Source organism: Calonectris borealis, chromosome 11 (assembly GCF_964195595.1).
Source record: "Calonectris borealis chromosome 11, bCalBor7.hap1.2, whole genome shotgun sequence".
NCBI classification, from domain to species: domain Eukaryota; kingdom Metazoa; phylum Chordata; class Aves; order Procellariiformes; family Procellariidae; genus Calonectris; species Calonectris borealis.
Window position 1 is genome coordinate 18,891,900 of NC_134322.1, and position 26,724 is coordinate 18,918,623.

General features: G+C 37.9%; 1 protein-coding gene across 2 annotated transcripts in view; it reads right to left on the minus strand.

The window, feature by feature from the left end:
* Window positions 1-26,724, minus strand: part of RORA (RAR related orphan receptor A) — a 386,040-nt gene that overhangs the window by 97,728 nt on the left and 261,588 nt on the right. For both annotated transcript variants that reach the window (XM_075160304.1, XM_075160307.1), the window contains exon 2: window positions 18,167-18,196. In XM_075160304.1, coding sequence (XP_075016405.1) covers window positions 18,167-18,196 — 30 coding nt within the window. The remainder of the gene's footprint in view (window positions 1-18,166; window positions 18,197-26,724) is intronic.

Sequence of the window (26,724 nt, forward strand, 5' to 3'; positions counted from 1 at the left end):
TACATTTAACTGCCAAAAGAATTCTGAATCCGAGACTATATGCGCATAGATAATAACAAGAAAAAGGTACACCTGCACACCTGTACAGGTGCAAAAGAATTGGGTTCTGTGTGGAAAACTTTTCTTTATAGATCACCTCCTTGTTCTCCTCTTTTCTTCATGGATCTCCATTGCTATAAGCAATGGAAGCAACATACGCCATAATGAGCAATATAGCTTTTGGGCCTGAAATCCACACAAAAAATAATACAGAAGAGCATTAAAAGCTGCATTTCAGTGATCATTTTCATGATGTGCAGGGACACAACCACCTCTCTCCCCTCTACTCCAATATATGTTTTCTCTGTATATGGTAATATTACTGATATTGAATTCCAGCACTTCCTTACATACTGGGGTGAACTCCAGGTTCTTATACTGGATATGCTATACATAGAAATAGAAAGAAAAAATGGAAGATCAGTCTGACTTTCCTTCACAAACTGAAGAACAACATAAAGAGCATTCTCCAACCATCAGTTAATTCTGAACAGGGGCAATGTGAAAAGATTAATATGATTAACCTTCAGCAGTTATTATATAGGGTAATGAGAGAACGTTTCATATTTATAGAAAACCATGTCCTTTCACAAACCTATTCACTTTACAATGCATCTGTGCAAACAGGTCGCTTCTGGAGAAGTGGAGGAGTCAGCTGTCCCCACGATGTGACTGAAATGGGCAGCAGTCATGGGGACCACTTCAGAGAGAACGTAAAGGCTAGAGGAAAGCAAGGAGACTTGCCACAGGTGGTTTAGCAGAGTTGGTACTGCAAACACTACTTTGCTAGGAAATTTCTAGTCCCATACAGAAATTGCATGTGCAGCTTTTTTGTCTGTGTCTCCAACAGCGCTTCAGTTCAGATCAGGAGTGTGCTTTTGAAGTAAGCTCTCCCTCTCGCTTCACTATGTTTTGGTTTGCATCAGAGTGGCCTCAGAGCGCATGAACAGGATTCCTTTCTGATGAAACTAAACGGAAAGATGCACTCCCAGACAATATGTAATTCACTCCAGCTGCAATAGGCTTCATGAGACCAGACTAGATCTACTCTAAAGTCAACAAACAGACCAACCCTGAAACAGGTATAGTGTGGATGTCAGATCCTCTGTGTCAGGTGCTCTGCAGTATAGAGCAGACTTTCATCTGCACGACTTGGTAATGCAGACATGCCTTTAGTGTTCCAGACTGGAGTCTTTATGCTCCGTCTATCCCAAGTTCAGCTATGAATAAACTATAAACACGTACTGAGATGTTTGCACAGAGTGTATCAATGTTAATAAAAACAGATATTGATACATCTCCAATAAATCCTCCTCTGGCTTGTGGGTAAGGCTAAGAATTTATAATTTCCTTCTGTTACACTATTAATGTAAGAGATAACACAGAGAGAAAACCTATTCTGGGGAAAAATCAGAAAATTACTCTGCTACTATGTGGCGAAAAATCACAGTACAAATACAGAGTATAAGCAGTACAAAGTTTACGACATCGATGGCTCAGCACCACTTATATAGTTTTCATCCTTCCTTTAAAATTAAATGACAGCTTCATACCAACACACCTGTATTCTGATATGTGGTACAATACCTATGACAGTTACATACATAGGTCAACACTCAAAAAAAATATTGGTAGCTGCAGCAGAATTATAGCCAGTCTCACATATCCACTGTGTCTAGCAGTAAGATGAAATGAAAAATGGCTTTTATGCAAATGTCTATAAACATTCACTACCTCTTTCAGATAATCAAACACCCATTTCAGTCACCTAAATCTGAAAGCGATAAATTTACTATCTGCTTTGTGTTTGTGTATAACAATAAATAACCAGCATGTGCCCCGAGGGCTAGGATTTCACGAATCATTAAACTTGTCACCAGGTGGATGCCTGTCATTAACTATAGTTTGAGCTGCTAGGAGATACGCGTAAGGACAGAATTGAGAAAGTTATGTGCAAGTCATGCTCATGGAAGAATCAAGTTCTGCAACTTGATCTGTGAAGGGAAGGACCATGGTCTTACACAGATATCCCAGCAGCCATGGAAGGTTGACTAGGAAACTGGCTTTTCTCCCGGCTCTCCGTGAGACTCCACACAGGGACAAGCGTGGACAAATAACCCTCAGAGAGAATTTGAAAGATGAGCAGGTGCTAGGCAAACTCTGTGAAAGGAACTTGGAGCATCCGTACTACTTTGAGTCAAGTGCTACCACTTTTTCCAACAATGAGAAATTGTCTTCGGTTTTGCTGCACAGAAGATGACAACTACAGAATAGAGTAAAAAAGATATCGAAACACATTTCAAGTGTGATGTGAAAACTGGATTTAAATCCCATCCATTAGGGTTCAAACCAAACCAAACCATTTAGTTAATTCCACCGTGAAACTTAAAATTCATTGTAGAGAAATGTATTAAAGGCTTTTCTACAATCAGAAGAAGAGGAAATATAGTTGAAATGTGCATGTAAAATATGTGTACATTTTCCCTACAGAGATAATAAATAAACTACATAGCTATTTTTTTACTAATTATTTGCATAATGTAATAGGGTAATATATGCAACTGCACTCATACCTGCAAATTACTCCTGAAAATTTTTGCACGTGAAGAATAAGCCATTTCTAAGTGGAGTCATATGCAATTAAACCATATGATCAACAACAGTTTCCACTATAAAATACAGCACAGCATGATAGAAGCAAAATTGATTTTACTGCCTTTTAACCCATATATACTGGAAATGTCAAGATCAGTAGGGCGATAGTGTTGTGGGTTTTTTTCAAGTGTAAGAACGACGGGGGCGGGAGGGCTAAAAGGGCTTTTCTTCTACAAGTATTTCCTGTCTTAGTCAGTGAAGATAAAATTCTCTTTACTATGACCTTTGCATTGTCTTTGTTCCATATGCATCACATACTTTCTCAATCTTTTCTTTAACAGCCTGATGCCCACCACACCTGTCAGTAGAGCAATGAAAGACTTTGATGTATATGCAGTTTCCATATAACAAGGATCACTTACTGATAAACTACCGCTCATTCAACATGCCCTCCCTTACTGACACAGGACTTTTTTGCTATAAGCTTACCCAGTAGGCTCTGCTCTCTCTTCCAGGAGCCAGTCTCCTTTGAAAGTCATTTTCCAGCCTGTTACAAGTGACCCATGAACCTGCAGTTACAATTCCCAAATGGTTAGGCGATGCCAAAACCCTTGCTGTAGTCCTTAAGATCCGTCAGCTCCAGTAGCATAGGGTATATACAGTCATGTGGAGCCATTTCTTCCAGCTTCCTGCTTTTTAAAGCAATTTCTGCAATGCATGAGCTGAGTGATAAAGTTAAATGTGCAAAGACACTTCAAGCTCCTCCAGCAACCCTGATATTTATAGTCAGCCCTTAGTAAGCACAAATGACTCTGACTTCGACACTGACACCACCTCTTTATCAGCTTAAATATTTGAGGATACTCAGACTAAGGCGTTTCTATTATCTTAATACAAGCCTCAAACAAACACGCCTAAATTACCACCACCTGCTAATCGAGAAGAGCCTAATTTCTCCTCCTCCATGTGCGAGACTTCAGACCTTTTCATGTCTGAACATTGACAATCTGACAGTTTTAAGCTTACATCATAAAACACTGACACAGTGAATGTGCCAATTTCAAGATGACTGCCATGAAAACATAAACTGTTTGACATTTAATAAGCTTGTGTTTTCATAGAAATACAATGTGTTATAAATGGTTTGTTTCCATGAAAACACATGGTTAGAAATGAAATGGAAAGACTTTTCTCAACACTAAGCACAAAAAAAGAAAAAAATCATCTGCGAAACATAAACTAAAAATCAAGAAGTTTAGGATTCACGTTTATATTAAATAACCAATGAAGCGTCAAATACAGCAGCTAATAGAATTATTTTTACATCTTTTAAAATTTGGAATAAAGATGTTTTTGGAAATTCATTTAAAAGCACTGAAGGACACCAAAAGACGAGTAATGCATTTGATAACGCAAAGTAGAGAGAGGGGTTTGGGAGAACTGGATTACCATATTGGCAAATAGTCTGATAAGATCCTATTTTCTTTCCTTACTGAAGTTAATACCTGTACACTAGAGTGAAAAACAACTAAATACTGTATGCTGTACCACTGTGGGCATAAAGGAGAAGCTATACCACTTTGCAATGAACAGGATCTTCTGGCTCTAAAACCAAGGGCAGTTTTTCGACCGATTCCAAAAGGTACACAACCTTCCTCTTTTCTTTATGTTGCGGCACCTGTCTTTGATCATCTCTTTTCTCTGATGGGAAAAGTCTCATGAGGAAAATCAAGGGTGCAACAATTCAAGAAGTGAAGGCTTCACGTAGAAAGTGAAGCCTTTAAAGAAAAAGGATGTTTTTATGAATATATGTTCAGAGTATGGACAGCACCAGATTTAAATTACATGCAGATTCCTACAGTATCCTAGAAGTGCTTTTCTGAAAGAGGCTAAGCACTTTTGCTCTGATCTTGTAATCTGGGCATGCTTTGCTTGATGCATGGTAGTCGTGTGATGAGCTATGATCTCACTGGAAGGAAACGGAAGTTTAAGAGCTTTAATGGATCAAATACAAAATTTGCCATCACTTAGTTCGTGTTGCCATTCCTTTATACACAGTTTGACCACCTACTTCAGCTGAAGCTTCTGTTTCTCTTCTTACCTAATAGGTGCAAATATATCGAATCCGCACACAACTTTTCGGTAAATAGTAACTACTTTCCTCTTTCTTTTTGCTTCTCCTTTCCTTTTCCTTCTGTCTCTCTAAAGCTCTAAGAATAACAACAATCATAACAGAAATATAACCTCAAAACTATTTGGAAGCAAATGCGTAGCAAGCACATAAAACCCATCAAAGGGGCTGTCCATTTAACTGTGTTCAGTGATCGCAACCTGGAAAACAATAGAACCTAAAAGCAGAAAAGACTAACTTGAGCTAAAACTACTTAAATAGTCAATTAAAAACTTTTTCTGGATTTATTATCCAGCAATGAACTAACCTAATAAAGGGAATGGTTATTTTTGGGTATGTCACTCAGAACTAGCTTACTGAATTAATTTTTTTTTTTTTTTTGGCTTTGGGCAAATTATATTTGCACTTTGGTAATTTATCTATTTAGAAATAGAACCATTTTTTAACGACAAGTGCCTAGGAGAAAGATTTTGCATGGGGATTAGCAAAGGGACAGGAAAGGGAAGAGGGAGAACGGAATGATACAGGTACTACAAAGTTTTGTAGTGGATATTAAAGTCTCAACAATTCCCCAAATCCCACCAGCGGGAGGGGTCCATGTCAAACTAACACTTACTCATTCAATTTATAACTGCTGAACAGACCTTTTGGTTGTCAAAAAGAGCATTATCAAGTTTGATTTGGAGAGAAGCATCATGGAGGCTTACTATGCCAGTGCCATTAAGGCATTTTGTACATGCAAGCCAAATCTGACACAACAGAACACGTAAGATTTACTGGACAACCTATACCCACCCACAATACATTAGAAGTAGATATCTAGATAGTCTTTTGTTGCTTATCCAGAACATATAGTAAAATGTCAGTCACATTCACATGCTCAGCTTTGTGATTTCAAGACCAGGAACTCAATACCGTGAGTCAAGAAAATAAGTAGCTACACGGAAGCCTTCTCAGTTTTGCACTTATCAGAATACAATATGGCTTACTAGTCTGGACCCGAAGTCTAACTGTAGATTTAACCCCGGAGTGAGGAAAGCAGTCTATTTGCAAAACAAGTGATAGGTTCCTACCTGGAGTGACTATCATACAACCTCCCATCCAACGTCAGTGAAAAGCAGCAAATTAACATGCAGTAAGGGGAATTTTCTTGGCAAACTGGGCTTGCCAGATAATAGTTTCACAAAGAATATTAATAAGTTCACAAACTATTTGTTCCCAAGTCAAGGTTCTCTGTGTCTGTTTTCTAAGATTCCCTGTTAGAAAAGGCTGGGGATTTTTTGGTGACAACATTGCTTGCTTGTCAAAGATTAAATATTCCAGAGGAATATACATTACTGCTTCACCAAGGACGGGATTTCATACTAAAATCTACTCTCAAAACAGCTGACAGTGAGGTGGTGAAGTCATGCTAACAGGACATGGGAATTTAAGGTTGAAGTACCTGAACTGCCTTGTTTCTAGGTCAGCTCTTAAAGTCACGTCACCACCATCCCATGTGAAGGACTACTTGCCCTGTTCTGAGTTAACAAGGGGTTTTCTTATTTTTCTCCTGAAAATTGCAGAAAAAAACTGAGACTATTTCAGTGAAATATTTTTTGAAGTATCAAAAGCTCTCTTTAACAGGAAAACTATTTTCAGCCAGCCTTTAGTACCCTTATGTCCTCAAACAGCACGTAAAATCATCTTTTTGGATGACCCCTTTACTTCCACTTTTACTTCAAGGAGCATAACTCTGGAGTAAACTGGCAATATAGGGAGGGAAAAGGGAAGACGGGTCAGAGTGAAAGAAATGTTAAGAGTTTAAACAGGAAACTTGCCTTATCTGTAAAAGTTGACTTTGCAGCCAGCAAGTATCACACCTACATATCAGTTAGGTAACAGTAACAAAGATAAGGAAACAGTTCTTCAGACAAACATTGGTGGGAAGGATGGTTCATACTGATTACTATATCTAAAAGGAAATCACTAAATGGCTTTGGTCATATACCGGCTTTCTGAAACCAGAGGTTTCCCTACCCCTGTTGCATAGAGATCAAATAAAGCCTAATTTGAATTTCCAGAAAACTGCAACACCACTGTTGTGAACTGGCTTTTGAAGTCAGCGGTAAACACCTCAAAAAAAAAAAAAAGAGAGGAAATTGCTTTCAGGGTGTGCCTACTCTGTTGTTCACACTGCTACAACTCGCAACTGATAGTTTATGTTAACCTTAAACAAGAACCTATCATACGCACAGGGGAAGCTAAGGCAGATAGCAAAAAGGTCTCACAACAGTCTTAGTTTCTGCAGCGAAGTCATCATCCTCTTTGTCAAGGCTTCCTGTTTAATTTATTGCTTATATTTTTTACAATAACTCATTGAAGGTTCAGTTCTATTTCCATTCAAGTCAAGGATTTTACCATTAATGGCAGTAAGGTTAAGACAGAAAGCTTCCTGAAGTGCCAGTTGCAATCCCTTAAAACTGTAACTTCTGTTTAGGTGAGACCTATTTCTTTGATAAAGTGAACAGTGAATCCAAAACCAGACAATACAGTAATTTAAGGCAAGGTGACTCCATAGGGTTAAAGACCAAATCCAGGTTCTACAACTATAGCGTCTTATAATAGCAAGAGATGAACTAGCAAAGGATATTCACACTGGAATTCAAAGGTATTCAGAGTGGAGGATGTAATTTGGTATTTACTGACTCTTTCCCTCTCTCTCTCTCTCTCTCTCTGTGTATAAAAAGTTATTTCAATATTGTGATGCTTATTTCAATGTGTGCTAACAAGCACATCTGTATATGCCAAACCATGCATATTTTAACTATGCTTTTATAGCGCACATACGGTTGATTGAAAGGAAATCATTCTGCGTTACAGAAAAATTGTGTTGTTTTGTCGTATCATGAAAGCGCTATATTTCTTCTCCTGTTTTAAATTGAAACACAACTATTAAAATACAACAGGAAATTCAACTACTCCCCTATACTAAAATAACACTAGGCACCATTTTTTCTGAGTCTTTCAGTTTAATGAAGAATTTTGCATAAGCAATTTGTATGTGAGTATAGTTTAGGTAAGCAGATGACCACCTTCCCACCCTCATGCAAATTAAACACAAATGCAGATGGCATTTATGTACTCAGAAACTCGAACCAAAGTATCTGTCACTACTTTTTGATCCATATAAAACCCAAGAATCACCTGTACTCTACCTAACTATAACTCACATCTGGCAAGATTTCTGAAAAGCTTTCTGCACTGTTCTTCCTGCCTGCTTCCCCCCACCTCCCCAATTAACCAACAGATATAAAGACGTAGCATTTTCTCAATATACCTCAAAACTATTCAACTGTTATAGAAGAAAGAAAGAAAAAGAAAGTTGAATTTTAAGAAGTCTGTATCCCAAATTCCATCGGGATTCTATTTAATTTTGGGCTAAGCTGTTTCTGTTCCTACTTTTCAACTGCAAATTTTAGTTCTTTAGACTGACCCATACTGCCCTTTGAGGCTTTTTGTCCTTTTACATGAGCATTAATTACTATACTTCATCATGTTGGGAGACTTAGAGGGAGAAAAATTCTGATAAGCAATACTGTTTTTAAAATAAGAGCTTTACAAATATCATCATCATTTGGTCATAAGATTAAGAACAAGCTATTCAGTGTGAGTTAGAGTGACTACCTGATCTGCCATAAGGAGCTGTTGTCTGCATGAAACTGTGTTCCCGGCTGGGGTCAATGTTTAAATAATTCCAGGCTGATGGTCTCAGAGAAAGGCTGCAAAAACTTCCAATATTTTTACAGTCCTAATAAGGTTAGCCCTCAACACACATTAAAAAGCCCTTTTCGGGTTCAATAGTTGTTTCAGAATGGCGACTGCACAAGTCTAGCAATGCACTGTCAAATAAACGAGTCTATTAGGAATGATGGAATCAGCCCCTGGTTTCAAAATTCAGATAATAAAATGTGCTTTTTTTGGTTCAGATACCAACCTTGGAGAAGTCCATATGACTGAGCTTGCTTTAGAATCATTAGAATTCAGCCTTACTACAACAAAAATGCAATATTGTGTTATAAGAAACAATGTCATGAAGTGAAATGAATGTGAGGAGACAACTCTAAGGACAGATTCTTCTCAATGTGTGAAAAAAGGTAGCAGTGATACATCCATGGGAATAAACAATCTACTTTGGGAAAACAGTTTGACTTTTGATCTTCAAACAAATGGGCAACCAGGCTGAAAGATCATGTTTTAATCCTAATTTAATCCCAACACTTTGCTATATTTGGTAGCAATCCATTCACAGAGACAAAGACTTACCTTTCTATAAAGACAGGTGACATTAAGGAACTGTTCAAATCAAACTGACACAGTCTTGCACAAGTCTTGTTTAGTAAGTACAATTATCTCTTAGGAAACTATTGCAAAAGATGTAGTCAAAAGGCTTCCAGCGTATTGGTATTTCGCTGTATGTATAGTTAGAGCTGCCTAGACTCAGACTATTCAGAACCAAAATATGCGACCCACATATTAAAGAAGAAAGTCGTGAGCAGTAACACTTCTTATTTGTTTTCACATTGTTTGCATTGAAAAATATCCAGAATGCAAAAGCAGATTTGGAGAAGTCTCATCTGTCAGTTTTCTGGTGCCCACGCCACTCAAAAACTGCAAAAAAACCTTAGCATCATGACTTTGCCAAGAGTAACTTCTACTGCTCTCAGAGTTGGATTAAAGTCTTAGAGTGTGGAGAGTATCACATATTTTGAAGCTTACATTCAGCCCATAACACAGTTCTCTTCTGTAACCCATGACCATACCAAAATTGTGGATGGCTGTTCTTACCAAGCTGGAAACACTAACTTCATATAACAGCTGTGAGAGTTCTAAAGAAAGTCCTAAAAACAACAACAGAAAAAGAGAATATGTTTTAAGGGCTGATCCAGGCATGTTTCAGCCAATAGGAATCCTTAAAGCAGCTGCAGTAGGATTCAGATCAGCCCTACGCTTTCTCTGTTAGAGTGCTTTGCACAAGGCACAAGGCGTGGTCATGACTTAATTCAGTATTTCTAACATCAGACAAATGACTTTAGGAATTAATAGATAGAAAAGAGAAGGGTTCAAAAAGTGTAAGAACAACTTTCTAGGGAATTATAAGGCAAGACTTGGGTATAAGAGAACACTGCAGACGTTCCCAATGTATTTACTGCCTACGTCCAGTTATTTATCTATTAATAAATTTATTTTTGAGTCACATCCACAATCTCTTAATATCCATCAACCACACTGACAGAATTTAGGTGTCTAATGTCAGAAACCTCCTAATGCTCTCCCAACACTTCATCATTCCTTAACACATGGGCCTCCAAATAATTTTTTAAACATGAAAGAGAATGTCTCTGCCCATCTTGTATGCTTCCACAGGACAGACCAGAAAAAGAAATGAAATGTGAGCAGAATTGGAATTTATTGATTTGTAACCTCTATTAATATGTATTAGAGGCTTGGAAAGGGTCAGGACTTACCCCCAGATAAAAACCTGCAAAATTTAAGACAGTTTCCTTTTTTCTGCCTTGTCTAATTGAGTTTGCTAGGTAACCGTAATTTAGAAGTATCTGAACTATAATCCAACATACACATACATACATTTTAATACTGGATGATCAACATTTTGCAAATGCTTATCAGTCTTCATTTGCCAAAATTAATTATGTTTGCAGTTTTTTGCTGTAGTTTGCATGCTACTTTTCTATAAAGGCACAGAAAAACCTATCTTAAGATATCTACCAGAAAACGCACAGTAAAGTAAGTCCATAATTAATGGTTACAGCCAAAAATCCCATGTAGACAGAAGCTGCTCCATATGCTCAGGACAGAACCAGAGAAGAGACCTGACATTAGCTTCAAGTGCAGCTAATAGATAGAGTTCCCCACGGGACTTCCAGGGCAGTGCATTTAATTGCCTGTTCTATCAGCCTTAGAGAAAACGAAATGTTCCTTCCAACTGTGCCAAAGGGTTGGGGCCCAGGCAGAAGCCAAGCTTTTGGGTAGCTAATAGAAGATTAGAGGCACCAGATTTGTCTCACCTCTGACCAGTTATTCTGTGAGGGCATAAAACATGCATTAATAAAAAGTTCTCCCAACACTTTACCCACAGCTGCTTCCACATGGGCAAAGGGCCAGTCTCTCTCACAAATACCAGAACTTTCACAGAGAAAATGTTTCATTGCTATAGACTTACCATGAAGAACCAGAGCATCCACAGATTTCCACCTATATCCATGTCATGAAAGTCACACATTCACACACAGCATTGTCACTCTGTACTTTTTCTCCCAAGCCAGCCAGAAACATTTTCTGATTTTAAAAATATTCTCTCCTCATTATTTGACAAAGACTTCATCTTTGCCCCTCTACTCAATAACTTGGCCACCACGACAAGAAGGCAACATTCATTCTCTCTCAGGCAACAAACAAGTCACCGACACAGTGTTTTGTGCGGCAGGGAATAAAACTGATCGATTAATAATGCTGGCACCCAAAACAAACTTTTTACAGGGATGGCTTCAAAGTGGAATAAAAGGTACAATATCTAGCTGCTGATGAAGAGGTTTTCTTCGGCTCACAGGAAAAAAGAAAAAAATCAAGTGTAGCAGTAGTTCAGTAAAAGTTTTGAACAAGAGAAAAGCCCTAGATAGTTGTCTTCGGATTCTTCACCAGGGCAAACAGTGCTTCAAGGACAAGTAGGAAAGTAGCTGCTATTTGAGGCAACTTCATTATAAAATCATTTTTAATAAGCAATCTGAACAAAGAGAGGGAGTGCTCTTGCAGAGAAGCCCCCAAGGGATCTTAAGGCTGCCCAGTAAAGTTATTAGGAGGTTACACACAGGGGACCAAACAGCTATTTTATTGGCCTCAGGGGACAGGGTTTAGTTTTCACCTGTTCTCTTTAGGTCTTGGTGCTAACAGCAGATCCTGTTAACCATCAGTTTTCTGCAGGCTGCTATTTTGTGAGGGAAAAGTATCGTTTACTTACTTTAGCTGGCACACGAAACACATGAGGTGAAGTAGACAGTGCAAAGCACAGTAGACGTACTAAGTAATTATAAATCAGATCAGAAAAAAAATCACAGTTATTTTCCCTTCCGTGCAATTAAGCAAAATAACCAACAAACCCAGAAATCTTTAGCAGTGGCTATAAATATAATGTGGAAAGTAAAATCGGAGAAAAAGACAAATTGAGGTCTTGGGTTCAACTAAGCTGCAAACCTTAACATGCTTGTAGAACTTCGGTGAAAAACAGATTTAGGATATTTGGACATCTGAGAAGCTGAAGAGCCGTCTCCTGCCCCAAATCAGCCTCTTGGTTTCTAACAAGCAATGTCCTTTTCTTAGCAACTGCTTAGAGCCAAAGATATGAAGGACATGATTTAGGAATGGATCTCTGCTCAGGATAGCATTAAGAGCATGCCTATGCCTAAAGAACAAGACACTCCCTTTTTTGGCTAGTCGTGCTGCAGGAGCAATGAAGATACAGCACTCCAAGCTTAGGGGCTTGTCAGGGTAATGGGTATCTATTGAGATGCCTGGACTTTGTCACTCCAACTTCTGAGGTCTTGTTACATATAATAGGCAGTATACAGTCAAGTCGATCTCCCCATGGTATAATCAAACCTTCCAGCTGCAGTGTAAACTTGAAACATGAGTTGACCACTTAGCCCAAAGGTAAGTCTCACTGAAGTACACAGTCAAGATACTTCTCTAGACCGACACCTACTACAAGAGGACAGTAGGAATAGTCCCAGAGCTTGATATGGGAGTGAGGGAAGGGGTTCGGATAGGTGCGTGATGTGTGATCTCAGACAGCACAAGGGATGGGTTTACTTCCACCCTTTGCCAACAAAGCTGCCAGCTCTTCATGCAAATGCTTTTATTTAGTGATAAAAATTAAAAGCACACAGTCGCCACTTAATTTTCCAGCAGGAACTCACGGCTTTAAAATCAGCGCCTAGCTTTGGAAACATTTCTTATCTGCCAGAAATTAACTGAAAGGATAATTTCAGTATAAGTAAGGAACATTTAATCCAAAATTAAGGAACTCGTACAGAGATGCCTACTGACATAACTGTTTAAGAAGAATTACTCTAAAACAACTATTTTGGTAAATCACAAAAAGCAGAGAAGTCCCAAGTCTGAAATAAAGGGCAAATATCTTGGAGTCTTAACCTATAGATGGTTTTGGTGTAAGTATTTTCTGTTAAATCTGGATATATCTTGGGTTATGAAAATATAAAATATACAGTGCTGAATGTGATACCCAAGTACATGTATTTGCATTACAAACAAACACAGATAATAAAGGATGAACAAAATCAGTCCACGGATCACTAATAGTGGCTTTCTCACTGTTGTACCTGCCACAATTCAATCTACAAAGCACAATTGCCAGACACTGTTTCTGCTGGTATCACACGTTACCAGACTGTGACACAGAATAAAGAAGCAAGTGTCAAAACCTGTGGTAGTTCAGGGAGTAGGTAACAACAAGTGGTAACATGCTGAAATGTGACAGTCCGCACCAAACCTGTCCAAATATTGAAGGTATAGCTGCCCTGGCCTAATTCTACCTCAGGAGGCAATGCAAAGTATTCTATACGTATATGTTTGAGATGAAGCTGAACTTCCCAACAGCTTAACTGATCAGATTGCTGTGAATGGAGAATGAGGTGCACATTTTTAACACCATTTTGCAGCAGCCTTTAATGTCTGAATCTCCTGAGTCAGAGATTTAGGAAAGAAGAGCGGCAAAATAGCACAACTAAAAAGTTCCATTACCGATAAGCGAAATCCTTATCCTGAAGGCATGAGAGAACAGACTGGGCTGGTAGGTCTTAGTCTTAAATTTTCCTGAAAAGTGAGCTGGTCCAGGTATAGGAACTGAGGTACTTGGCTATCCGTCACTGGGACTGCCCAAAGAAACTGCCCACTATCCAAATAGTGATAATTTAGTCCAAGTGCATGAAGTAGGCAGTTGTCAAACAGTTTTGGAATCAGCTCACAAAGGGCCATCATCCATACTGGGTGTTGACAGTTGACAGCATCTGTAGGTGCACTGTCACTGGAAAGTTAAACCCAATGAGCAGATCCTAGTTCGAAGTAGCACCTGGGTTAATCTAGTCCGGCTAGGAGCACCCCCACAGGTCCCTGCCTCTGCACTGACAAGTACGTGTCACTAGGAGCTAGTGCTCCTGATTCTTTTCTGCTGCAGAACAACGTACCAATGGATGGTAGGAGCTCTTGCATGGCTTTCTGGAGACATGGACAGAAAATTGTGTGAAAAGAAGGCTTGCAAAATCTATGCGTTTTCTTCTATCTTAAAAATGTCAGCTAGGCAAATAACTGAATGTACCTGGGCCTCTATGCAGATAAGAACTCCAGCTATGTAATCAAACTCCTTTGAAGCTTCTGACTGTGGTTCATTGCAATTCAAATAGCAAGAGAAAGAAGGTTCCATTACATCACGGATTCATTACAATATTAGCCTTCTAGGTGTATCTGCAGGAAACCACCCCTTACTTTGATAGGCAGTCAAGTCAAATTCATTTAAGAAAGTCAGTGCCCAGGATACAAAAATGATCTGGAGAAAAATAAAGTGATTTATTTGTGTGATAGTTCTGAGTCACAAGTGGTCTGGGTAGAGGCCATCAAACTCATTGCATGAAGTAGTGCAAGATTTAGATTTAAGATGCCAGAAGTGAAACACTACACACTTCAGGACTGAGCATAAACCTAAGTCAGTAGGTGCTAAATGCCAGGTCCTTTGCAGCCTTCCGTTCCCCAGAATTTCAGATCTTTATTATCACTGACACAATGATGCCTGTCTGAATTTGCAAAACAGCAGAAGTTGTGCATTAAAGTTACCATTCACTCTGGGTACTTTTCTATTCAGAGCATGAAACATGAGAGGAAGACGGTTGTATTACAAATATTAGTGCAAATTAAATGATCAGAAAAGAATCTAAGTGTCAGTCATATCTTTCTCGAGTCAAAAAAGAACTGAAACACCAAAAGTCCCACTTTGTATGGAAGATGAGATAGGACTTGGCCTCTACCATCTGACTTAGCTAGACTAAAGGTTATATAAGATAATGGTTAACCTAACAAATCGCCATGTGAGCCCAAGAGAATAGTTCTACAGACAGAAGGCATGAATTTTTACTTCAAAAGCCTGTTTCATCTACTGAGGGAAAAACTGCATTCTGGAGTGGACAAAATTTATTCCCTTAGTCCTGCTTGCAAGAGTATTACACTCCTTGTTTAAAAATGGTGGGTTTTGTAGCGTCAAACTCTGATAAGGAGAGGATGTGGAGAAGCAGCTAATGAAACAGAATACTTGGATAAAATCGGTTGTATCAAGAAGAGTGAAAATCTTTCAGGTTTTATTTAGCTAGTTACATTATGAAAGACCTGTATCTCTTCAGCACTGTATTGCATGTGTACAGCTACTGAACTACTGTTTGATTCAGAAATGACCTAAGCACCTGTTATCAGCACAGTAGTTCAATTGCAGCTGACAGAGCACTTTTGTCACAGACTAATGCCAAGAAGGGGGTAAAATATACCCAAAACCTCAAACAATAAAACCAGGAAGAACTAACGAGTGGAGATAGACCACCACCAATTTCAAAACCTACACAATTAAAATTGCTATTAGGATGAAGTCTGAAAAGGATTAATCTGATGTTTCAAATGCATAGTGTATCAAACTTTCTGGCATTATACTCCACTATTTGACTTATTAAGTCAAAAGGTCATTAGAAATAAGTGGTAGTTTACAGTCAGTCAACACGCTCATATGCCATACATTGTAAACTTGGAATAAGACTTCATCCATATTTATAAACAGTAGTGCAGACAATGTATATACACTTCACAAAGTGTTTGTCAGAATGTTTTTTGAAATTTCTTTGCAGAAATCCTACTCTATGTAACTTAATTTGGATATGTTATATATACTGATACAGAGTGATATGCAAAATCTAGATTGACTTGATATGCAAAAACTCTCTCCTTGTCATTTACAGTTGTTAACAACTCAGACTTGAGTTGTAATTTTTGCATTTAGTTGTTTATATAAATTTATTTTTTTTCCAAGTAATTCCAAAACTGTGAATTTTGATGTCTACTTCTTCTACTTAATAACTAAAAAATTCTAGGCAAAGGAAAAAAAATGCTTATTGCGCGTGATGCTGAAATGTCAAAGATGCACAATTTACATTAATTTCTGCTCTATGAGAATTTGTCATAACAGGAACGAATTCTAAAAGAACTTAAACCAAAACTGAATGAAAATTCATACATACTTGCTAGCAAACGTAGCCTGCATTTTCATCATGCCAATTACAGCATATTGCTCCTTCTGTTTTAATCCTTTCTTAATGGGCAAGCTTATCTTCCCATTATTCAGAGAACTTTTTTGTTCATGCTTCAGCAATTGTATGACAACTGATTAACAAATCAGGGAACTACTCTTTGTCAGTTCTCTTAGAAGAAACAGAGTTCTCAACATAGAAGACGCTGGGACCCTAATTTCTGTCTTAACTAGATTAAAGGTCATACATGGTGAACAGTAGCTCATCACCTAACACAGTTGATAAATACATCTTTTTTTCACCACAGGCCTCTAACATAGCATCCCCTGAGATATACATGATGACACCACTTCATCAGTCTGGCATGGCTTAAGAGCATATTTCCTACGCTCTTTAAGTCTGTGGTTACTATTTAATCTTCCCTACAAAAAGTATCAAATCTTGAACTGGAGATGCGACTCTTCCTAGCAGGTCAGCACATGGCACTGCTGTATACAAAATACATAGGGTGATTTCAGCTGATTTCCAGGTGGAGCGTTACAAACCACCATGTACAGTCATTAGCCTCTATACAAGAGAGGCCCAAGACTGAGCTAGCATAAATACCAAATTACTTACCACCTCTAGAGAGGGTGGTCGCTCCAGGCCAGGGTTGAGCTCATGGGCAAGGCTGTGCAAGGAAGCTGTCTGTACAATGCCTGGCCTGCGGATATACAGAGGACTTCAGTCTCCTGTACTGTCAATCTCAGTCAGCATGAGCTCAAATAATCACCAGAAATGTAAGGGTCAAATTCTGCCCTCAGATGCCTATCTGTAGCTCCCATTAAGTTCAATGGAAACCATATATGCATTCAGCCAAAGAGGATCTGACCCGAAGAATGCATTAAGCAGCAAGCCCACCTAAGCAGAGGAGGACCATCATGCTCTAAAAGTTTGTGATATTTAACATTTGCTTCAAAACTCATACAAATCAGCTTCTCATTTGAAATTCTTAAATCAAGCAACTGTATTTTGTAACTCTATACAGTGAGAACTCATAATCTCAAGTCAGATTTTTCATTACATGAATATTTTAAAACCAGGAATGAAATAAGAATGAAATTAATGTAAGACACTTTATGACACCACCTTAAACCTAGAAGCTGCAGTGAACATACTTCAAATACATAACCCTGTTAAAATGCATATATCTTTGTAAATTTTGTGCAGCCTACCACCTGTTTTGTTAGAAGGCTTTCATCAGACTAGTAGCCTCAGCTTTAGCCTACTCCTCTTTCAGGTCCTGGGCAAGTACAATTCCTACACTACCAGACTTCCAAACCTCCACAGTATCCAAAGAATCTCAACATATCTCCTTCAGCTATAAATCGTAACATTTTCTTGGAATTGTGCTTTTAACTCACTGCAGAGTAGATGAGAGTTGATCTCCAATAAAGATGTCTTTGAAGAAGATTTGGAATAAATGTATACATAAGTAAATGCACGCATCCACATCCATTTCCAAGGCTGCCATTTATAAGGACTGTTTGTTTATATGTTGAGAGCAAAACAATAACCTCCTCATTTTCATCAAGAGCTCCTTAAGCACAAGCACAGAATGATTTACCTTACAGATTAATGCATAGGAAGGGACGGAAGACTTTCAATTAAATAATTTATTTTTATTTGAATCATACTGCATATATAACAGACATATAAAAATACAACCATTCTCCTCACCTGTATTTTCTGGAAACGTTACTTACCCGCTAGCTCTAAGGTATACATACTAGAGTAAGTAATTCTGCCTTTCTTCACAACTTTCTTTTTCTGCCCTCTGACTTAACACATATGCAAATGCACACATACATACATAGACATGCATTGTATATTCATATAGATGACATTTCAGGCGAGGACTGGAACCACTCTAAAGCAGAAAACCCACCAGAATTTTTAAAACGGAGCCTTCTCAGACCAGACCGACACCTAATAGTCTGAGCACCACAGCACAGCCTAACATGAATTCCATTTGTAAGAGAAGGCCAAATCAAAAGATATTACTTACATGTATGAGTCTTCTTTGTTACAGAAATACCTGTAGAGAAGAAATGACACCAATGTTAGCAAAGCAACTACTGAGTAAATTCTTTTGACATGTATTTCTTCATTAAACTATTTTACTTCAGACACTCAGCGGCCACTATAAAAGAGGAATGAAAATTGCAATGACTTGTATGTTAGAGGTGGGAGGATCTCCCTTCTTTGCATGCAGACTTTAATGATATATTCTCTCCTTACACCTCATCAATAAATGTTTCAACATGTATTGCTTACATTTTGTTGTTGGAATGCGTATCTACATGCTGCTGTTTTAAAACTGAAGCTGATACAAACAGAAGATACCAAAACACTATGGAAGCCCCCTTTTATTTTCCATGGTTAAAATTTTTCCAACACTCATATTAACTAGTGCACAGTAAACTACCCAGACAGAACAGATTTGAGCAGTACAACAATTCATTTGCTATGTTATTAAGTTCAAGTAGTTCCTTGACTGCAAGCTGTAGCTTATGCTCATTAAAACAAAATGAACAGCTCTCTCAAGATGAGTATTACTTGCCATAATTCCAAGCCAGATGCAAATATCTCCAAGCTGTTAAATATATACTTTCTGAAGTAATAAAGATGTTTTTATGTTAGACAGGCATGTGGCGACAATCACCAACGATGGTCCAGTGCCAGTGAAATTTGAGAGACATTTCAAAGAAAGCAACAGAGTGAACAGAACAAGGCAAAATTCGTAATACCAAATAAAGATAAAATTAAGTCTGTTAAATGTCATCGGAATTCATGCCTGAATACAAACAGTATTGTCTCCACTTTAGCAGATAACTGGTGCAGTACTCAGACCCCTCAGTATTTAAGCTTCACTCTCCTCGGGGGGAATTTTATGAGAAGAGAAAGAGGTTACTGGAAGCAGTACAAGTATTTGAAACATTTCATTTGTGATTAAGGCCTGTAATGAAATTTTGGAATTGGAATTGTTTGGCTTACTATTCACGAAAGACAGAGACCTGAATCTCCTTAGCTACCCTCCCATTCCTTTAACCACCTCTTGCAAAAACAAATTAATATGAAAAAAATAGGCTTTTATTTCAGGCTTTGTTGTGGAACATCTCAGGGAGGCAGTAGGTTATAATAATAGATTATTAAAAGAAAAACATAGATACCTTATTTGCAAATTTAGAGCTAACTTCCAAAGCCAATAGTTTTCAAACTATTTGTGTTTTCGGTGGATACATAAATCCACAATGCCAACCCCAAATATGTAGCTATCAAGTTTGGAATAAATGTCATGAGGATTTTTTTTTTAAATTGGACTTGTGTTGCTATTGGCCTTTTGGTTTTGAACCACCGAGTTCTACAAGTGTGAGCACTGGAACCCTTCTTTTCCCCGAAAAGAAAAGCTGAGAGGCTCCAGGCTTTGGGAAGAGAAGTTCTGAGCAGTTCCTTTGAGTAATTTTGTAAATGTGAGACACTGGTAAGCAATTTACAAAAATCAGAATACTAGAACTTGATTATGGACGTGTACTGACTTAAATTGAAAGATCCTGGCTAAATCTGCACATTCCTCATGCTAGGAATTAGGGTTGGAGCCTCAAACTGCAGAGACAGGGTAAACAATAAGAACAAAAGGAAAACAAGTGTAACAAAAATAAAACCTTTTAGTTACATAAGTAGCTACTACAGGGGGCAAATTCATCCTTTAAATTCATATTTTGTAAGAGCCAGCTTTCTCGGATTTTCATTCCAGTCCAATCATTACTGGCTGGCTCAGAGCAGGGGGACAGGGCAGGACAGCTGCGTGTGTCAAGGAGGTGAGCGTTATTATAGGAACGATAGCTTAGGGCACGAAGAGGGGCAGAGCGGGAAGAAGCAGAGAGATCTGAAGTATCTCTATCAAAATGCACGAACAATATCTTGTGCGCTCTTTGGTATGAGTGCAAAAAACCCTCTCTCTAGGTTTTTCTAAAGGTCTGCCTTACCCTTTGAATTTGAAATGACAGCTGTCTTTAGAACATTTGTTCTACCACCAAGGAAGAGCATTTTTGCTGCTGTTTGACTTCTTGCGTGACCACTGAACAGCTCCTGACAGTGTCTTCATCATCACGAACTGTCCTAACATTCCCTTGGCAGAAGTACTTGCCCTGCCCTTGCCTATCTGGCCAGCTCCTACAATTTTAAGGATGTTTTACAGAATGGGAAATGCAGAGAAAAAGGTCTTGCATCTGAACACCATTTGCAAAACTTCCTCTCCCAACACTAGTGCTAATAAATGGATACATCAGTGCTCTTCCAGCATTATGGGAGCCATATGTGTACTTTTCTCAGAAAATAATGCTTTCTGTAAAATCGCTTTGAACAGAAAGTGCTTATGCTGTCACTTCTGATTACTCACAGCCTCTTCACAATGGGATTTGCCACAGCACAAAACAGACTTAGCTGTATTCGCTGACTGAGGGCCTACTTTCCCCTGATACATGAAACAGTGATGGAAATATTAGTGCTTATATTTTTCTACCTAATTTTTTTTTTATATGAGATGAGTGGTGGGTTTTTCCAATCAGATGTTTCCATAATAATTACCGATTTTAGCTGGTTTATGCAGATATTTTTAGATAACCTTTTAAAACAACAGCTTAGAGGTAGGCTTTTTTGCATCTTCTTCATAATTACACTGGTAGTTGCAGTGGAACCAAAGTATTTTGCTTTGAACTGTGGTTTTACAGTGACTAACTGCAATCTGGTGGAACAAGGATAAATGTTGCCAGTGAGTTCAACAGGATTAGATTTAAATTAATCAGGAATCTTTACTTACGTTAAAATGAGTTGTGAATTTTTAAGAAGCCTTCCCTTTCACACCAGTAACTGTAAGTGACTAGAAAAAATGAGCAAAAAATGTACCAGCATATCCAAACAGTAACTTAGGTTAGATACATTATAACTAGTGCTTTAAATACATATATTAAGTATGCAACACATTCCTATATCACTGCACTCAGTTTTAGTTTTAATGCAGGAAGCCAATGACTCTGCTATTCAGAATATTCAAGAAGTATAATAATCTCCTAGAAATGAATGTATTATGAACAAAAAAATCAGGCTGAAAACTACTTAATGTAAAAAGGGAGAGTTACAAGATTTTTGGTTTTCTTTGGGTCAGTGCTAACTCCCACTTGCATATATGTTTGAATGCCTTTCCTATGAGCCCTATCCTAGAAGTCTTACGCAGATAACTCATCAGTTCTTTTGAAATCAACAGGATCTCTTGAGAAACTAATTCTGCAAGTTCAACATACATCAGTAATTTTCTTCGCAAGATTACGTGTGATTAACTGGGATTGCTCTCATTTGGAAATATTTCTGGGGCTGGACCATCAGCTTATGTAGATTTGAGTAGACACCATATCATAAAACCTAAACCTAATACACCACCGAAAGACAAAGATTTATTTACTTTTAATAAGTGGAGCACAAAGAACCTACTGATTCCTTTCAAAATGTTACTTAATGTAGAATCCCATTTTTTAATGGGCTTCATTTCAAAATGTGATAGATTGGAGTAATATGTGACCGCTTGCCACTATTGCACTATCCCAAACAGCCAGCTTTCCATTCTTATTTAACAAATGAAAAAAATAAAGTGAGGAAGAAACAACCCTAACTTCAGTGTTGCTAATACAGAAAGACTTCCTGACTTAACCAACTAGACTTCAAAGTAAAGCAAAGGAAATGTCATGAAAATACCACAATATATCACTGCCATGGTTATCAGTGAGTGAAAGTTTCAGTATTACAGTTATCACAGAATTTATCACTTCGCAGTGCAATTTGACATTCCTGATCAACACCAAATCTTAAACAAATTAACTTCTTAGACTTTTCATTGTTGCTATGCAATGCTCTTTGCAACAACAATCGATTTTTTTAAATGAAAAGAATTCATACACCATTCCCTTTCCCCCTCCCACTAACAATATGTAATTTGCCATGATGGGTGGTATTTACAAAAATAGCTTTCTGGATGCAATGAACTTTGAAAAGAGTATCTACCAACAGAGACAGGATATTCTTTTGCAAGCGGTTAGCCTGACTGACCTTCAGTAGCCAACTTCAAATAGAGATAACAATGCCTTCAAGTACAAAAAGAGACTTGGATATTTTATACATCATAAGCTATTTCTCACAGTTGCCCATCCAAATAAAGAGGCATAATGAAACACTGCTTACTCTGTGAACCCAGATCCCTGCTGCTGTTGTACAGTTGTCAACTTCCCATATTTCAAGGGGAAAACATACTTTGATGTACAGAAAGATAAGTAAAAAGTCCCCTGTCTGGCAGAATACATTACTCTGCAAAATATCAAAGGAGGATATTCTTGAGTGCAGTTTTCTTCCAAGAAAACTCTTCCTCAGAAGTTTGTATGAACAAACACATGCATCACTGGCAAAGCTCGTAACTAATCTCCAGGACTTCTGTTAAGCACCATTGTGTTTCCTTTGCTTTGCTTTTTGTGCCAAAATTAGGCGATTAACATTGGTCTGATGACAGTATACCTATGTAGATGGTATACGTATATGATGCTTTGCTCCTGTGGGTGCGTGTATCAATATATATATATTTTTTTACTTTCTTCTACCTTCCCCTCAAGCCAGCATTATGGCTCTAGCATGTTTTAGAACTTAGTCATTTTATGACGGATTGGAAATCTCGGGGAAAAATCTCTAAGCCTCCTGCCTGACGTATTGTGTAAAATCAGAAAGAAAATGTATTCCAAGCTTGGATCCCACTGTGTTTCATCCTGTCACTCCATTTCTGTTTTACTCTGTCACCACACAAAGCTAGCAATTAAGGTGGAAGATTATATGTAACACTCGGGCACTTGCAGAGAACCTACCAAAGCAGAATAATAGATTTAAGTGTATTCAGAAAGGAGTTCATTCTTTTAGAAACTTTAATAATGGTTTATATTAAAGACTGTAAGGATCTCTGGCTTGAAGGAATTTTGTGATCTTTGTAGGCCATTGTTTACGGTGACCAAGGCAAAAATAACATACATACAAGTACTGTAAATACAACTTAAGTGAATTTAACCAAACAATCATGCTGCAAAACATTGTCCTTGTCTAGGACAGAAGAGCTGCTAATGATGATCAGCACACATTACTGAAAGTGCTCCAAGTAATTTTAGTATTTTGTTTCAAAAATTGTTAATGGACACTAATGCTTATAGTTCACTCAAAAGAGAAATAAATTATGTGCTAGGGTAGCAAGGATCAAGGACAACATCCACTAGGCATGTAAGAATAAGGAAACTTTCCATAATTATTAAAAAAAAAAAAAAAAAAAAGAAAAAAAGGGAAAAAAAAGAGAAGCTCTTAAAAAAAAAACAACAAACAAAAAAACCCCACAAAACCCAAAACTTCAAATATGATGACTGTAATTTTTTAAAATAATATTCCAGTTTTTTCCAGACTTGTTCACAGCTTTTACTGAAAAGGAAAGAGCTCACCATGCAAAACAAGGGTTTTTCAGCAGATCGAGATCATTCTTTTGTTCTCAAGTCCATAGGCATATACCAAAGTCCCAGGAATCAAGATTGACCTAAATGCTTCACTGCTGAAAAAAACCAACCTTGCTCTCCTAAGATTCACAGCTGTTTCTTATACCTAAATTCTATCAGAGCATTATTCAGAGTTTTATTTTTGAGGTGTTGCTTTAGTCTTACTCCTAGAATCATATGGTTATATCAGAATTAGCTACAGAAAATTTTCCACAACACAATTGTTTTACTTCCTACTCAAATATGGACGCAGGATATTTGAGACAAACAGATTAAAAAAACAAGGATTTTAAAAAAAATGTTTTGACCTTATGTTACTGAGATAGATGACCTTTTTAGCCATTGCAACTCAGACTGGTTTCCTGATGCCGACAGTGACTTGCTGCATCACATAGGCGTTTTATGACTTAATTTTTCAGTAGCTGACAGTCTCCCCTGCCCAATACCCCTTAAAATGATAGTATCACCTGTGAAAATGTGAATACAAATGACTGTAATTCTTTCAAAGTTACAGAGTATTCATAAGAGAGAAAACACCACTATCATGAGTTGTCATCTGTACAATTCTCAGTTAAAAGAATTCCCTGTTCTTTCTAGGTTTTTCCCAAATCAAAAATTCTTAACAGACCCCAAACTGACTTCAAACCTCTGATGCCAAAAATGCTCCAAAAGAAATGAGAATTTAAGAAAAAAATTCAAGATCCAAGTGTCCGTGTTTAAGGCTGAGATAACAATACTGTTGTTATTATAGATGCACTTACTGTTAGCCCAAAATTAAAATACTAACTAACATTTGTGATTAATAATGAACAAACCATTTCCCTTTAACATCACTCTGGACAACTGACCACATGCAACTCCCTGTTTCAAATCTTCCTGTAAACAATCTGTTCCTAGCTGTATGGAAACCTTAGATTAATAGTCATTTGATGCTGGACTGAAGAGTCATCTTCTTAGGTGTGGACCTCTCACACACAAGTAGTTAATAGGTGCTGGCATCATATGTGATTGCTGGCACAGAGTGCCGACTTTTTTTTCTCTGATATGAGATTAAAAACTGAACAAATCTGGGAATGTTAGAAACAAAACTCTTAATTGTAAAGATGATGGTCTTTAACCAGTTCTTCATTCTTGTACAACCTCACTGAAGGTCCCTCTGAGCTTTAATGTTTCTTTTGTCCTCACAAATAAACAGTGTCTTAGATTAGAAACGAAGAATCTTCATTAAATAGCCAGTATGTCCTTACATGACAAATGTCACCACAGAACATACAGCCAGAGAGCAGGCTAAATATCCGTCCCACATTTGTACTGTATTTCACACATTAGAAGTCAAAGATAGTTCAGAAATACAAAGAGTGTATTTCCAGCGAGAGTCTTTATAGGCAAACCATGAATTAGCTTTGTTTTAATGACTATTAGATACACAATTGACCGAGCAAATCACAAAGTAAGGATTTCAAAATAGTCTTGAAGAGCAACACAGTTACATTGACAAAATCCAGGCGAACATACAAAATTGCATAAATCCAAGGAAGCCCCTACAGTTCTTGAAGTGGACTACAAACTGTAATGAAAACCAGCACTTCTTAAAAACTGCCTCAGACTTTCTTAGTATTGTTTGTTTACTTAAACTGTGAGCCTACTGCAAGTCACCATTTTACATAGTTTTAACAGTGACAGGAGAACATTGCCACGAGTATGGCAGACACCACCACTGTAAGCACTATACTTTTTCCTCCCCGTGACATTCAAAGAACAGAGTCTCCTTCAGCTAAAGGCTCTGTCCTATCCGCGCACTAACGGGAACAATTCGTTTAACTTGCACTAGATATACAGGCAAGAAGCTCTGTAATGTGTGTAGTTTCCTGAGGGGAATCAATCCTCACAGCTGGCCCTCCCTACCATTTGATTCATGGACTACAGTTCTGCTTTCTTTCTGCTTAGTGTGATCTTGGACAAAGAAAATACCCCAGCAGATGTGAACCACTAAACGAGTAGCACCATTTTTGCAATCTCCCTGCTTGTTGGTATTAGGAAGAGTCAAACAGCAACATTTGTAAAAGCAGCAGGTTTGGCATGTGCATGCACACACGTGTATGTGTGCTGGACACCCCATAGTCCATACTACTGTACAGGTAGTAATATGGCTTTTGTCCTCCATTTTGAAGCATAAAATTACATTTTACTTGGCTGCTCTCCCAGACCTACCATATCGGGCACCGCATCTCCCAAGAATACTTTTGAAGGAATTTCAAAGCAACATTTTACTTAAATATTACACTCTCCATTCTTATACAAGCCTTTCAGACTGCCTTGTTCAAGACTACTGACAACGTAACATTTAAAAGCATGAGCCAAGCCCTCAAAGAGCTCATGGTATTTTCATAAAATCCAGAAGATTATCAAACTACAAATAAAAATTGAGGGTGGGAGCTATCTTCCTGTTCATTAACTCAGGCCAACCGTTTTCAGTCATTTCTCCAGGTGCGTGGAAATCTAACTGTCCTTAGAGCAAAACTGAAATTCTCACAGAGAGGCCCAGGAGCTGAGATATTGGCTGAGATAGCAACCGCAAGGCTGCAGCCGTCCTGATTACACCAGTTCTCACCTAGAGACAGTCCTTAAGATGGGAGATAAAAGAAGCCTCAATGCCCCAATTCTGTGCCTTCAGGTAGCTAGGACTACAACATGAACACTTTCACACAGGCTGCCAAAGCTCTTTCCATACGTAAACCAAAACAAAACGAAACAAAACCAAACAACTATCAAATGTGTAGCTGTAGTCCTTGATACTTACATTTTGTGCAATAGGAATTCATTATTTAAGAATATTGCAAAGTTAAATACATTGGATTATGATTTAAAATGATCTGATGGATATTCTTTTGTCAGGGAAGGGAAAACAATAGGTTTCTATTTAGAACACATTTCAAAACATAATTGTAGATTATTTTTCTTCTTATTCTACCCTGTAATATCTTTCAGTAAAATCTGT